The sequence below is a fragment of the Dromaius novaehollandiae genome, chromosome 1 (genome assembly GCF_036370855.1).
Source record: "Dromaius novaehollandiae isolate bDroNov1 chromosome 1, bDroNov1.hap1, whole genome shotgun sequence".
In the NCBI taxonomy this organism is placed as follows: domain Eukaryota; kingdom Metazoa; phylum Chordata; class Aves; order Casuariiformes; family Dromaiidae; genus Dromaius; species Dromaius novaehollandiae.
In genome coordinates, this window is record NC_088098.1 from 88038313 (window position 1) to 88054784 (window position 16472).

The 16472-nt window shown below is 40.4% G+C and overlaps 1 protein-coding gene across 2 annotated transcripts in view; it reads left to right on the forward strand.

Annotated features, from left to right (window-relative positions):
• The first annotated feature begins 2399 nt into the window (after nucleotides 1-2399).
• The window catches only part of KPNA1 (karyopherin subunit alpha 1), a 53669-nt gene continuing 39596 nt past the window's right edge, over nucleotides 2400-16472 (forward strand). Inside the window, exons 1-2 of one of the 2 annotated variants that reach the window (XM_026104905.2) lie at nucleotides 2400-2548; nucleotides 14778-14911. In XM_026104905.2, coding sequence (XP_025960690.1) covers nucleotides 14783-14911 — 129 coding nt within the window. In that variant the 5' untranslated portion in view covers nucleotides 2400-2548; nucleotides 14778-14782. Of the gene's footprint in view, nucleotides 2549-2884; nucleotides 2940-14777; nucleotides 14912-16472 lie in introns of those variants that run through there. The other variant, XM_026104906.2, reaches the window with a different exon arrangement.

Here is a 16472-nt window from a genome sequence, read left to right on the forward strand (position 1 = left end):
TATATACATGGTGAATGCACATATACAGGTGCTCTGCAATGTCAGTGACATGCAGGTAGTGCCTGAGGTGGACTCTGGTGTCGCACACACACTGCGTGTCCTTTGCCTTGGCAGCCGGATCTCCGCGAGGGCGCACGGGAAAGGCCGCTACTTCTAACCAGCCCAGGGCACTGCTCGCTCCCCTTCCAGCGTTTCTGCTTGTTTGAAACCTCCCTGGGCAGAGCAGCAGATGAGCACCCCTTGTTTTCTTCCTTCTGGAGTCTGGACACGTTGCTGCCTCTCCCTGGTGGGTGGTTGTCTACACTGCATTTGGTGGCAAAGACACCTCTTGTGACCCTGCTGCAGTATGTGACTCATTTTCTTCACCTTGGAAACACAGAGCACCTTTTCACTGCTGTGGCGGCAGCTTGAACACCCTAACTCACACCCAGCTTTTTGTTTTGCCTTATCTTTCCCTTTCCCTATGCGAGTCCCTAGTGACTCCGATGATTTCAAACAGTGCAGGCAACTGTGTTTTCATTTTTATGTTGAACAAAATGTCAGCAGGTGACAACCAAGAGTTGCTGGTGCCAGCTGTAATTTAGTAGTGCTAAATATGGTAAACGGTCTGGTTCCATGGCCTTTTTTAGAAAGGGATGTATTATCATGATATCATTTTCTATCATGCCATTGCACTGGGGAAAACAGGGGCCAGCAGTAATATGTCTAAACCTGTATTTCACCCAATCACAACATTATCACTGATACGTTCACCTCTTCCACCTCCACTCCACAAACCCCAGTTCAGGGTCATTCTTCAACTTTGACTCAGTGGAACCTCTTTAATGTTGTCATTATCTTTTTGGACTGTGTTTAAATACATATCACTTGCATGCTTTACTTTTATATGAACCGTGGTTCATATAACACACTTCTCAAAATCCCGTTCTATTGGTTTAGGAGTATCCAGCTGAATTAACTGGAATTACCACAAATATTTAGTGCTTTAGAACCATCTGTTGTCAGAAATGAAGCTACCTTCTATCTCAATTTTGCTGACACCTGAGGTCAGCCTGCTTTTAGATCTCTATGTTCCCAGGAAGTCTGAACTCTGGTGGCACCTTTTACGGGTTCTGTGTGTTGCTTGGTGATCACTCCAAGGCAGAGAGCTTGCCCTGCACCTGGCTTGTCTGCCTGCTCAGCCTCACGTAACACAAGCCCCTGAGTTTCGCGAGACTGCAGGTGAGGGCCGTACTGCCAAGAGGCATCATTTGTGGTGGCATTTTAGGACATGGTATCACAAGACACGCAGAATTAACGTAGTTCACCACACCTGAAAATGCATGAGATGGAGAAAGAGAGAGCAGAAGAGTGAAGGTGACAGGGAGCAGGAATTCATCCCTTTCCCCACAATACACCCTTGCATTGGCTCAGCTGCATCTGAAACCACACTCTCAGCAAAAGCAGGAGGACTTGCAGATCTCTGCTGCCACTGTTACCTGTGCTGGCTTGATTCGAGCTATCTGACAAATACTGGTCAATGTTGCCTGCTGCTGTATGGGCGTATTTACTGGTAGAGTGCGGGAAATGGGAAATCTTTGGAAGAAACATGTACCTGTGGTTAATTTTGTGATGTGTATGTTTTGGGAGAAAGCTGTTGCCAGTCTGCTTTATTCTCTTAACTCATGTCAGCTCTGTGGGTAAAATTGCTATGCTATATAGAACTCCTATATTTTATATATGTGTGTATATATATATATACACACTCTCTCTCTATAGAACATATACTATGCTTGACTAGCAGTTACTGTGGCTTTTTGTGCTAGCTCTGAGACCATTAACCACTGCTGTATTTATTACTGCCACTCTGTTGCGTTCAGTCCTACTATCATACGTTTTGTCCAGGAAGCTGTTCAATGCACTTTTCACGTGTGAAAGCTAATGAGCGAGGCTGCCGAGAGCCCTGGGACACTTTTCCCTTTCACACCCTGCCTTTTATGAAGTGCCCTTATGCCACCACCGATTCGGAGCAGGTTAAACTCCGTGGACCCAGACAGGTCAACGCCGCCCTTTCGTGTCACGGTGCCGTGACAGTTAACCCCCGCCCGCCGGGCGACCCTCCCCAAACCCAGCGGCGACGCCTTCTCCCCAACTCCGCGGCCTCTGTCGGCGCTGCCGCCGCACTACAGCTCCCGGCATGCCCGCTCGCGCGCTGCGGGCATCTCGACGGGAGCGGCGTACCCTATCTGCGGCTGCGCCAGAGGCGGGAGCGCGCGCTTCATGCCGGGAGCTGTAGTCTTCCCGGGGGCGCGGCCCGCTGCCCTCAGTCGCCGTGCTCGACCTGAGGGGGGCGCCACTGTCTCGCGAGGGGCTGCCTTCCGCCTCCCAGGTGCGCCGGAAGGGCTCTCCGTCCCGGAGGGCTCTGCGGCAAGGCCGGAAGCGACGCATCTTGCTGGGCGCATGCGCACGGGCCTCTAGCGCCAGCTCGGGCAGGCAAGGAGGGAGGGAGCGGCGCTCGCGCGCCTTGGGCCCGAGAGGAGACAGCGCGGGGCCGCGCCGCCGGCAGGAGGTACGAGGGGAAGGGCCGCCGTCCGCTGCGCCGGGGCGGGAGGGACGGCCCCGGGTCGGGCGGATAACGGGTAGCGGCAGCCGGACGGCGAGCGGGGCCCGGTCGGGCGCGCGGGAGGAAGGATGCGGCCCGCGCGGGCGGGCGGGGGCGGGGCCGGCCGCGGCGGGGGCGCCCGACGCGCGCCTGCAACAAGCGGCGGCGGGAGCGGCGCGGCGGGAAGGGGTCGACCGGCGCCCGCCCGCCCCGGGCCGCGCGTAGGGTAGGCCCCGGGCGGGCCGCGGCCGGCGGGGGCCTGCTCCCGCCCCGGGAGCCGCGACGGGGCTCGTGGGGCTGCGGGCTTGCCCCGGGGGAGCGCGAAGCGGCGCGGGAGCCTCGCTCCGCGGCTTTCGAGGTACCCGAGAGGGCTGTGAAAAGTCGCACAACTCCGTGCAGTGCGGATGGTCCTCCCCAGCCTTGATAAAAACTGCAAGGGCTGTGGTGTTTTCCTTTGGCGGGCCAGGGGTCGCAAGGAGAGGCAGTGTGGAGGGAAGAAAAGAAACTTTCTCGTGTGTCTCCTAAGCTTGGCCGTTTTATTTTCCCAAGTGATCTCAGTCGGTCTAATAAGAGCTATTGCTTCTTGCAAACATAATCTCACGTTAAGTTATTCCAGACCTATTTCAATATTATCTTTCTTTGTCTATCTATCTGTGGTGAAAAGTTTGGGCTTTATCTGTAAATGTGATGACAACAGGAAACTGTTGTGTCTTTGGAGATCTTATAACCAGCAAAAATCTATGCCATTCATAATTTTCAAATTTGTGTTCCTCATGCAAGACTACAGGCAATGATGATTTTAAACTTTGCCTCTTGAGGGCGTTTAATGAAAGCTGAACACCGAAGCTGAAAAGGTATATCACGGGCTGTGAAAATATTAGGCTCTGTTTTTGCTGAATTCCAAAATGATGCTGACTGATTGTGTTTCATAGTCTCATTACCCTTTTTTATTCAAACTACTGTTTCTTTGGAATTTTTTGTTCCCTGGCATGTCTTCTGCTCTGACTGTTTAATGTCAGTAAAAGACTTATGAAGTCTATGTATGTGTATTGGCTATCTAGAGGTGGGATTGCAACTTCATCCCTAGAAGCTAGCTGTTTTTAAAGGTATTTTGTATATGCCTGAACATTATGGCGAGGAATAATTTGAATCAAACTAATCTTAAGTGTATCTGTACATATGTTTATTATGGATTTATTAAGCTGCCCTCCCTGCTACATCACCACATGCATTGTCATATGAACTAGCAAGTTCAAAGCAAGTTTGTATCTACTTGAGCTACAGTTGTGCCTGTTAATTGCACTTTAGACATACCCATAGGCACTGGGAAAATGAAGAGTAGCTTGAGGCATGAGATGACAAGTAAGGTAGAGGCACTTCTCAAAATGGGATCCTGTCTCATAATTTTTCAAACAGATGCAGTGATGCTTCACTTCCATTAGAACATAGTGGTTATTGGGGGCTGGAGAGTATGATTTTTTTCCCCCCTCTTTGAGGCTTTTGTATTATTAAACAGCATCTTTATTGCATCCTGCCTCTTAATTCCAACACTGTACAAGGATGTTTCCTTTTTGCCATCAGTGTACCACCCAGCAGTTTTTTCTGATGTTACGCTCTCTGTGCGGATGTACGCGGACACGACTTGCTTATGCGGTCCTGTATATTTAGTTCGTTCTGGTGTGAAAGGTGGAAGAAGGGAGTGGTCCATTTCAGCAGCACTGCCCAAAGACAGTGTTAAAACAAAAAATACTGCAGATTTCTGATATTGTAGCAGTTTATGAAAGGTTCTTTGTTGGAACTTTTAAGCGTAAATGTGTATTTAACCGGATTGTTTAATAGTTGCATTACAACTTCAGTGTTTCAGTGCAGCACTTTTTTTTTTCTGTCTTCCTTCCCTCCTTGTTGAATCAGCTAAAGCATACAGAATCATGTGTTTTATTTTAGACTGTCCTTCTATATCTGGCAGACTTTTCTGTTTTGATATCTTTTGTTTTGTTTGTCTCTTTCTTCATGAGACTTTGGCATTTTTCTGTAGTGTTTTACAAGTCTTAGAGGGGCAAAGGGAAGCTTAACTCATATCCTTAAGAACAGAGAAGGAAGGCGTATCTCTAAAGGCAATGTTGCTGGGTTGGAAAATACAACTTTGTGGCAAGGTATGTGAGGTTAATGGAGCCAAAATGTGCCCTCCAGAAAAATCAAGGTAGACTCTATGTGAAAAAGCATAAAATATGGGAGTTAAAATAAAAAATAGGTGATGCAAACTAGGGGTGTAGGAGTTCTAATGCAAATTAGAAACATGAGGAACTAAGCGTGGCAGCAAATAGATTTAAGGGTTTTGTTTAAATACTTCAGAAGGCAAATGAGAGTAGGGGTATTGGGAGTCTAATAGGCTATGAGCAAGTGAAGGTAACAGTTAAGAAAAATAAAAGACATTAAAAGAATTACTCAACTGATGGAATGTTGTGAGAGGTTGAAATGTCTAAACAGGAGGTTTTGGAATGAGGGAATGAGCAGCAAGTTAGAAGGACCAGACCCCTTTTGTTTTCAGAGAACAAGTTTGGAAGCTGAACTGATAATGAAAGTGCCTAGCCTTATACTAAATGATTAAAGAATAACAGAAGTCCTGTTTAAAAAATAATAATGAAAAAAATCCTGATGTAAATTTCAGAGTTAAGTGGCGGGGATATCATGGCAAGTCTTCAGGTTTTTCTACTCTGAAGAAAAAAATAAACTCTCAGTCTATTACAGCTTTTTAAGTCTGTCAACAAAGTATGGTATTTGCAAGAATGAATGTGGAGTTTTCAGGATGCAAAATGCTATCAGTAGGATGCTAGCCCTATAGAAACATCAGTGTTTTAACTTATCTTCAAGAGGGTGGAAAAATGGCAAAGGTAAGTTTAAACAACACAGAGTGAAAACCTCTGCTAAATAAACAGCTGCAATCAAAGTCTTCAGAACAGGAGGACTAGAAATCATACTGCATATTATGCTACCTCATTACATGCTGAACTGTATTAAACATTGTGTAGGTGTAATAATTCATTATGAGAAAAATGCAGCAGAAGTGGAGGTAGTCTGAGGCAGGTGATGGAACACTGAGTTTCCTTTTACCAGAATTGATTTAAAAAGCATGCTAGTAGTAGGAAGGTTTATGAAAAAGTGGTAGGAAGTAGTAGTGGATTGGACATAACATGTTCACTTCTGTTTGTTCATGCATGTAATACAGGAATAAATGAAACTTATTGTGTATTTAAAGTGAATGCTTTTTAAAAACATAATCAGTGCTCAGTGTCATGAGGTGGCAAAAGTTAAAAGCATTAGAACTGAAAGAAATAGGACTGCATTTCTGGGTGCATATATAGAGAAATATACACCGAGTTTTAAGAGTGTGCTCCAAGAGTTAAGATTTAGCTAGTCACCAGCTGCTGAAAGTTTCCTTATGATCATGTCATTCTGCAATAATTACTTTCTCTTTTGCTATTTTCGTTTGGCAGTTCAGACCACTTGTCAGGTTCAGCAGGTATATTCATATGTTGTCTGAGAATCTAAGCAGAGTTTGACACACACAAAGTATCCTTTTTTTTCCTCTTTCTTCTTACAACATGGGCATAAAGTTGAGATTATAAATGAGTGATTTGCTGGTTTTAGAATTAAGCATCCTGTAATTAAACATCCTGATCTCCAAACAAGGCATTGTAAACCTAGAAAATCCAGTGCTAAGGTTGCCCTTGAAAGGAAATGCATCTGTTGATATACGAAGACGTCATTTTGGCAGACAAACCACCTAAACTATCTGATGATAATTCTGTGATGATGATTAAATTGTTGTAATTTCTGTTGGTCTGAGGCAGGATGAAACTGCCTCTTAAAAGATGCAAGAATCCTTTTGTAACTTCCACATGATCACCTGTTAAGCTGCCTAACTATGCTTGGTTTACCTTTCCTCTCTATTATGAAAACGGCACAAAGGCAAAGGAGTGTTTTTGTGAATGTGCTGTTTGTTGAATTTGAGGACTGTTGGAGTTGGAGTGATGCTAGGTTTAAATGGGACAAGGGAAGTAAAGCGAGTGTCATGGAGCTTTAAAACTCTCCTTATGGTTTTTGGTTTGATGCTTGGTGCAGCTGACACATCAATATTATTCAGCTCTCCGTTGTGGATTTCCAAAGGTAGTATGCATTCAGTAGAATTTTGACTTACTGTTATTTTAGGCTTTTATTATTGTTCCCCAATTACCTGGAAGAGTTTTTGGCACATTCTGTGTCTTAATGTTGAGTTGCTGCAACCAGTTAATTGGTTGAGTGCAAATTTGTCATCGAGGAAGGCGAGAGGTACATTTGGTTTCAGTATCCACGGGCATTTACAATCCCAAATAAAAGTTGCTTGAAACTACAAAATTAACTTCATTAATAAATTAACTTATTTTTAACCTAATTTGTGTTAAAAAGTGCAGGATTTCTTATCTTCATTATATTAAATACTTGAAGATTCTGTGTTGTTCTCTTGCAAAGAAAGTTTTAGGTCATGCTAGGATATTAGAAATGTTAGAATGACTCTTTTGTGACAGGTGATGACTGTCCAGTGATGCAGATGATCATTTTTCAGATGGCCCACTTCTTAAATATGACCTTACAGAAAATATATTGTGGGTCAGCTAGTTCTGTAAGTCCACAGAGGATGTGCTGCAATCTTAACCAAAATCAAAATAAATCTCTGTTTTAAAATAAAAATCAATTACCTTTTAGTTTGGCGCACAGGAATAATCACTTCTGTTATTTCACGCAAATGAGCCTGTTAATATGAAGATAATTTTTTGTGTATGTGTGTTAGTATAATAGTATATGGTTGAAAAATTTAATTGCCCATCACTAGCTGCTTTGTTTTATGACTTGTGAGATCTTTTTGCTTTCAGGGCAATTATGGAGTATGGGGTTATAGAAATCATTTTTTTTTACTGCATTTGAACAGACTGCTATGACTGTGAACATGATAAAGGAATTTTGTGTTTGTGACTCAAATCAGACAGGCTCAGTTAACAAGTTGTCTTTGAGACTTGGTGTTTTTTTGCCCTCTTGCTCAAATTAAAAAACTTTCTCGAGCTTTGAAAGCTGTATCTGCTGCCTCGTTAAGTGAAAAAAGACCATTAAAAATGCAACGCAGAACATCTCAGAGATAACTTGGTGATGGTAAATATATAGTGCAATACTAGATATACTGTGCTTAATCTTTTATTGATTCTTTTTCTTTAATAAAACTCTTTTCCAATAAACCTGTGTAAATTCATTACTACTTAATTGTCTAAGCAGTGTGTGGGGGAGTTTCCTCAAAAAAAAAGTGTAATCCTTAAACTTTTATAGATTGACTTAGGTGATCAGTTACATGGCTGTTAGGGAGCTTAAACAGTAGTACAGGCAGGCATGCCAAATCAATTTTGAGGCAATACCAGATGTCAAGTAACTGCATTTCTGTTACTTGTTTTTTGCTGTGTGCATGCTTCCTTGGTATTTTTTTGGTTTGTTTTTGTGTGTTTCTTAGTGTTTTAAAGGTAGTTCAGGGACCTGGCAAGCTGGTTTTGGCCTGACGTTAGGCATGTCTCATAAGAAACTATTCTTTGTGAGCAGAGAAAATCTTTCTGAATATTAAATGGGAGTGTACTGAACTGATTCCTCAGGATTAGTCAGAAAACAGTTTTGTGAAAATACCCTTTTTTTTTTTAATACCATATTTTCTGCAATATAACACTCTTCTTCCCCCTCTTTCTGTGGAAGAACAGGAGATCACATTGTTGAGAGGATATATCCCTATGGAGCTGAATTAGCTAGAACTGACAGCAAGTTTCCTTAGGATTGTTCAGATAATGCACATGGTTTTCATTTCTCCTTTTTTTTTTTGTTTGTGTCTGAGCGTGTCTGTTATATTAGAAGAACAGTCAACACTAAGCTTTCTGATTCATCTGTATTTTCATGTCCCATGTTGTGCAAAAATTGCATGTCTTTTCAAGCCTTGTGTTAGTTATCTCCAGTTTTAAATTGTCCTCGATTTGGGCAAGCTGCTGTCCAACTTGCCAAATGCCCGAAGAAGTAGAGCACTCTGAATTTGTAAGATTAACTTGCCTTGCTGTTTCAAAGGTTCATAAATCTGCCAGAACAGAAACAATGGTGAATTAATACCTACTACTGGTCATGGGGAAAAAAAAAGAAAAGAAAAGAAAAGGTGCTTCTAGAGAAAAGTAGACTTGAAAGATAGGCAGATGAGCAGCAGTTCCATGAAGAAATTGCCTTGCTACTTCCATTTTTTGAAGAAAGATTGCTAAAAGGCTCAACTCTGTTTTAAGGCTGTATATTCTATCCAAGTTTAGCTGATAAGGTTATGTTAAATTTAAAGTTCCTTTAACCTTCTGGCTTCTTGAATAACAGAAGGTGCTTCTTCTGTTTCTTTTCCATTATTCTTCTGTGACATTGTGTTTGCCATAAGGAGAGTGTTGTTGTTGTTATTCTACATAAACTGAAGTCTGTCATTCCTTCTAGTGAGTAGCACTGGTGTCTGCCCCTGCAGCTTCCCAAAGCCACAAAAAAAAGATTTTTTCCCCCTTTTTAGTGCTAGGTTTTGGAATAACATCAGGAAAACTTATTTTTGCAGATATTTATGAATACTGCTATTGTTAGAATTTACAGTTCCTGTGAGACTTGTTTCCCAATTCCATTTTGCAGGTAGAGAAGGTTAAGCTGAAGGGATAGAAATTGGCTGTATGCTGCTTTAGCGATAGCTTTTGGTAACTTAGATAGGTAAGCATCCTTTTTTCTAGACATCACAAGCTGTGCAGGAGTCTGAAGACTTTAGAAAATAGCAAATAATACCCTTGTCCCTCAAGTGATATGGGTGTTTCTGCTGATGAGCACTCCTGCTGAATTCCTGTTGAACTCCCATTGACCTCAGGGATCCATGATGCTTTGTCAAATATTTTTTCAAAAGAAGCAGATTCAGTGTCACCAGAATGTTTATCTTGTTGATTCAGTTTTTTCAATCAACAGGAGGTGACAATGAAGAGATTCATCGGTCTGCTGATTTTATGCATTTTCTTTTTTACTCAGATTACGTTGTAAAAAGTGTAGAGACTTCATAGATGTTTTTTAGTCTCTCTGGGATGATGGCAAATAGCCTTGGAGATTTTCCAGGGAAATAGCATTAATCTCTAGATGATATTTTTATCGGCGTACAACATATATTCCTCATGGTGTTACTGTCAGGACCCATAGTTGTCTGTCACTTCCAAGAAAGCTGAGAGTCTATTGCCACAAGGTCTAAATACTTCTATTAGCATCCTGAACCTGTTGCCTTTGATGAGAGTAATGAATGACCAAGTGCTGCTTTCAGAGTACAGTTGTTTAAATTGGGATATGTTTTTCCGTCTCTCGCTAAGAGCATCAGAAGATGACATATCCTGTTGCCAGAGGCCAATGAATTGGTAGAACATCTGTCTGGGCTGTGCTGTAGGTGTTTAACGTGAATGTTAAGAACTGTAATCTTATGCAACCTTAAATTCTCCGAAGGGTCTGTTGTCCTAAGGCAGAGCCAAGCCAAATAAAGATCTCTGGAGGTAAAGGTTTTGTAGCAGTTACGCAGTTTTGTAGCATGGTTGAAACATTTCTTACCTTGAATAATTTGAGCTTCTTTTCACACTTTTTGGAGTTCTGTCCTGATAGTGTCATTTTCAATACAGATTGTTCTTTCAGGATTGACAGTGCCTGTTCTGGCTCTTCACTGTCTTTTTGGAGACGGTCTGAAGGATAGAAAGAGCAGTTTGACAGTAAAATAGAGCTTACAGCTGGGCCTCCAGTGAATCCTTTCCATCTAACAACTGTTATTTAGGAAATGTAGACTGGTAGTATCTTGGAACATGGATCTTCAAGATAACTTCCTTTCTAAATCAACCTATAATGTTTCTCTTTGACATTCTTGTCCACCTTCCTTTTCAAGTCTTCCAGTTTATTTGAATTAGAAGGTAGAGTTCCTTGTACAGCTTTACAGTTCTGAAATACATTTTTTTCTTATTTCCCCTCTTAATTCCAAAGAAGAAGAGTTGGTCTCTAATAATCTTTGATATCAGCAGTATGTTTGGTAATCTTATCTTCAGTCATCTCTTTGGGTTATATATGCTATTTTGTAATTCTAGATTTGTGAGGCCTGTATTTTTACATCTGGATACCTCTGACATATAGAATGAGCAACAGTATTAGTTGCATGCCATTTCTTCTAGCAAAGTCCTTAAACTTAGTGATAGTGATACCTGATTTAAGAAGCAAGGAGTTCATTTTTATCCTGATCTAGATGTTTGCTTGGACAACGTAGGTCATCACAGTAAGTGACTCTGTTTCACACTGTTTCCAAAATTCTTTGACTTGATCAGCAAGAAGAAATGCACACTGGCCACTTTAGATGTGCAGTACCTTTCCCTTTTTCCTAGAAATCTGAGCTTAGATCATCTCCACTTTTGGATAGAGGACCTGTCTTCATCAGCTAAAAATTTGGGGATCATCATTTCTTTGTGAATGTAGACAGTCAAGAATGGATGCTGGTTTTCAGTTTAACAAAGATTATTTTTTTCAGGACTGCTAGATCGAGGGGGAGAAAGTGTCATAAGAGGTTTGAGTGACGCTATATAAAAATCCCAAGAATACACCATGAAAACTCCTCATCAGGTCACCAGAGATTTTTAACTATAGAATGGGGTATCCAAAAATATGGAAAATACTATGCTATCTTTAGGAAAGAAAAGATTGATAGAACATTTCCATGACAACCACCACAGATTTTCACCAGAAGTAGCATTGATTTTGATAGCGCAGAAAAGATTTAGGGCTTGGTATTTGCTCTGAAAAAATTACTGTGGGTGAATTCAAAGTGACTGTTACCAGTTAAGCCACAATAAAATTGCTTAAGACAAGTGGAAGGGGCAGTTTGAAGTTGTTACGCCCATTTGATTTGGTCTAGGGGAAAGACTACATCCTGAAAATGGAAAGGAAGATTTATAGAAAGCAATTATGGATGACCGAATCAACTAATGTAGGATTATTTTATTCTCAGTGATAAAGAAATAATTTGTGTTGTAAAACTGAATAGCTGTAGCGATGCTATCAGTAGATGTGGGCTAGATAAAATCCTGGATGTGGTCACAGAATCCTTACCAGTAGTCAGAGAAACAGTAAAAAAGCGGTGCTATTTTAGATTTGATTTTAGGAGTTACTGAGGATATTATAAAATCTGCTTTTAGAAAATAACTTTGGATTATACAGTTTAGAGAGGAAGATATATAAAATGGATATGTGTTGGGATTTTGTTTATTTACTTCCAGTGAGAGGCTATTATGAAATAAATTCTTGAAGTCATTACTTGTGGGATTCCTTAATTTCTGAATAGTGAAGGAAGCTTAATTTTTCCACCTTTAATAGAAGAAACTTCATCTCTCCAGTTATTTGGTGGTAGGAATTTGTAGGAAGACCTTACTCCCAGGTAGAACACAGTACACTGTCTCAAGGTTTTTACGTCTACAGACTGCTCAGAAAATAGAAGAGAGTTAGTCAGCAGAGTGAGCTGTCTTGAAAGTCAGAAATAAGCATGCCAGAAGTTGCAGCTAAAGCTTGTAAAGGGTCTCACACCAAGTAAAGGTAATTCTTAATTTATAAAAATAAAGAGAATGAGAAAGTGTGGAGCAATTATGAAGAGGGGATGAGGTAAAGTTACAGAATTCAAATAAGAAATTAATAAATACTGTGCTTATATTTTCAATGGGTAGTGATATGAAAGCAGCAGGAGGGGGCTAATAGAGCTAGAAGATGAAAATGAAATTTATTACCTTAAGGACAGAAGCAAAATTGAAAGAAATTAATACATCTGTGAAATGAGGGGAACTGGATAAATGAGTAGAATAAGGAAGAATATACTAGGGAAACTCGCTGCTGATGAAGTTGCATGGTGTCACTGACAATTGGCAACTTTGGAACACCATACTGGAAGGGTCACAGAATAGAAATGAGGTAAAATTCAATAATAAAGAGTGTAGATGTTCACTGTCAAAAATTTCTTTAAACTGAAAAATTTCAGCGACTGAAAGCACAGATTTAAAATGATCACAGGAGCTATCAAAGTTCTGAAATCCTAAACAGACAAATGTTATCCTGTGAGTTTGAGAAAAGATGTTTCAGGTAAAAATGAAGAATTTTTAGTAATGTTATCTCAGACCTTGAGGTCTTATCTGAAGTATTCTGTTGTTCTGTGGTTGTTCATTTTCAAGGGTAGATTGAGCAGATGCAAAGATGAGCTGCTAGTGTGATCAAAAGCATGGAAAGCATATTTAATGATAAAAGACAAGAAAAATTTGAATTTTCTAGGCAAAATGAAAAATGAGAGAAGGAAAAAACTTTTGTTGAGGAGCTTTGAGGGAAGTAACTGAGGAGTGGGGGAGGAGAGCTGTTTCAAGGACTTTTCTGGTGAAAGAACAAATAGAAAAATCTTGCTACCAAATAAATTTAGACAAGATTTAAGTTCCTCAGTGAACATCATATCACTTGCTAGGGTGGTCATGTGAGTTCACTGCTGAGGTGGACATGACTGAGAGAAGCAAGAGTGTGAGCTGTAAAATACATGTTTGCTTGAGGTGTAGGAAGATGGATGATTGGGAGATATCAAGAATCCCTTAAAAATATTAAGCTAATGTCTTCTATTTGCACAGTTGACAACCTGACTACCATTTAATAGCAGTTGTATACAATTGCTGAGCAACCTGATATACCTCATTTGCCTGATTTAAAGAAAGTTTACGAACAAACATTTTCCTGTTAGATGTACCCTTTTAGCTCATGGTTATCCATCTGATGTTTGAGTTCGTTTTCCTAACTCTAAGATATATTCAGTATTTATTTCAGAATGTTTTAGAAATAGAAGAGATTCCATAAGCAGTCTGAGTATTTGTTAGCCTGAGCTGCTTTTTACAGATAAAATCCAGGGCTTCTCCAAATATTTCTTCCTTTTAATATACAGGTAATAGTCATTTATAAACTAAAATGGGAAGGAAATGTTATTTCCAAGCATATTGCAAGAAACATGAAAATTTAAAGCTCAGACACCTAAATACATGAAGAAAATAGTTTTTAGGTTGTTAAGAATTATATGGAAAACTCCTGGAGTTTCCAAAGGATCTTTTTGTAGGATCCTTATTTAAAAAGGAACCTTTTAAAAGAGGCTCTAATGAGAAGCATGTTTCAGTATCCTCTTTTTTTAATCTCTTAAAACTCTTTGTGCTAATTCAAAGAGGAGGTCAGAGTAGACTTGATTACATTTGGTATGTTTTGAGATGAAAATCCTAGCTGTTTAGAGTCTGCATACATTTGTGTTGCCCCATTTTAAAGTAAAAAGGGCACAGGGGATCGTTTATCACCTAGTGATTCTGTGCTTACGGAATTTGATGTAGGTAGCATATTTAATACAAGTAGTTAAGGTGTTTGAAAGAAGCTTTTAAAAGCCCTGTAGAGTAGTTTCGTATATAGCATAGTCTCCTAAATTTTATACTATAGAGCTGCAGATATTGGCAGTATATTAAAAATTCTGCATTTGTATGAAGATGCATGGTAATAATTTTAGAATTCTGCTCCCAATCTTTTCTGGAAATTGAAGGGAGATGTAGGGATAGAAGCAGTGGCAGGATGGAGCACTGAAGGTAGAGACCTGATCTGCAGCCCGTTACAGGGAGTAAGCTAAAATGAACAAAAGACTAAGAATGAACTAAAATGAACTAAGAACACTTCACTTCTGAGTGAAGACAAGAGAGTTTAATTGGTTTGTTTAATTTTGCCTATGGAAAAGTATTAACATTTATTAGTGTAGCTTTCTTCTTAGCACAGGCAGTGTCCTCTACTACGTACGTCTCAGTTCTTTCTTAAGGAAATATATCACTTATTCGTGCCTTGCAGCCTCAAAGAACAAAATAAAAGTTTGGTGTTCTGACATGGAAAAACTGGCTCTCTGAAGTGCCAGTTCTGCTTTATACCTTCTAAGTTGCTAGAAGTTAGGTGATAGGGTATAAGGGGGCAGTGACTGGAGGTGCATGTCTACTAGGAATTAAGAGATACAGACAGAACATAAAATGATATGTTGCTGACTAATTGTATTTTGATGTGTTCTCTTTTTAATTGCACTGTAAAGGAATCATGACGACCTCAGGAAAAGAGAACTTCCGCCTGAAGAGCTACAAGAACAAATCTCTAAACCCTGATGAAATGCGTCGCAGGCGGGAGGAAGAGGGTCTTCAGCTGCGGAAGCAAAAGAGAGAGGAACAGGTACTGTACTACAGCAGTGATAGCTGTAGCTACTCCTGAAATAGGTCTCATCTTGCAAAAAATATGTCATTCACCCTTTTTTGTCTCTCCGAAGCCCCTGCTTACTTGTTTCCACTCTGCCAAATTAATGCACAATCAGAAATAGAAGTCACTTGTGGTCTTTACTGCCTCTTCTGCAGGTGGTACAAAACTAAGTGAGTGCTTCTCGTTCACTCAAGTGTAAGGTCAACTGGAGCAGCTTGGCAGTGAAGGTAATTTGAACTAAGTTGGCTAACCTTACACTGAAGGTGACTGAGGAATTCCTGTTCCATTTTGCTAGCTGAATTGTGGTGGCTCTAATTTCTCTTTAGAGAGTAGCAAGCTAAGGTGAAATGGCAGGAAACATTGCAGCTAGAAGGAGGAGGAGAAGGTCTAACCGAGTTGTGGGAAAGATTTCCTTGAGGGAAGAAATAGGTTGTTGACCTGATTATTCTCAGTTTTCTTTCTCAGAGTTTCAGTTCATTTATGAATTTAAAGAAGTTCATGCTCTGTCCATGTCCATAAGGCTAAAACCTTGAGTAGTGGATTTAGTATATGTTGTACAGCATGATGATTGAGAAAAACGCTTGGAAGCAAATCCCTTGCTGTTCATGTCTTCTTAGTAGTTAATACTTCAAATTGCAAAAAGGCAGGTGCCAGAGTTAAACGGAGAAACAGCAGCAGTGACAAGAGGTGATGAAAACCATCTTCCAGTTAAAAAGAGGTAGCTCTGAGGAGTTGTTCCATTTGTTCTTAGTTGTGTTCACTGGAAACCTTAAGGGGTTGGCTCAAATCCAAGTAAAGTTCTGATGAGGCCTTTTTCACCCATGTTCTGGTTTCTGGATTTCGAACAAAGATAGTAGGGTTTGGGGTTTAGAATGGTAGGTTAAGTCTTCAGTCTATTTTAATATCCTTTTCACAGTGTCAATACCAGATGTTTTCAAGGAAAGTCTGTAGTCCAGGGAGAGTTCTGAGAATGGATTATAATATTCCTTGTTGATTTTGATCAGGAACAGCAGGCAGCATTTTCAGGTCACTGATACCACAGAACAACATCACTGATGTTATCTGTAAAGCTGCTATTAAATTAGAAAAATGGTGGGTCATTTTAGAAATCTGTTTTATCTTTGCTTCTGAGTTCCCCAGGACCTGATTACTGCAAGTTGACTAAATAAAGTAGATAATAGTACTTCCTTTCTTTAAGGAAAATTGTTAATCCTATCTGGACTAACGATAGAACAGAAATGAAGCTGCAAGCAAAGTATTTCCTTTTGCTCCTTTACTGCTGCAGCTGTTTCAGACTGAATGTGCCTGCAGGTACTTCTCTTTTATGTATTTGGCACATAGGTCATGGGGGTGGCCAGTGGTTGACTCAGTGGTTGACTGCCATCAAGAATGACAGGTTTGCCATTACAGCTGCTAGTTAGAGCCTTGTTTTAGATAATCGTGTGAAGAAATTTTGCTCTTTGACTGACTTGTTTTCATTTGCGTTTGCAGTTTCATGTTCTGATTCTTTCATTTTCATATATACTTCATTTTGTTG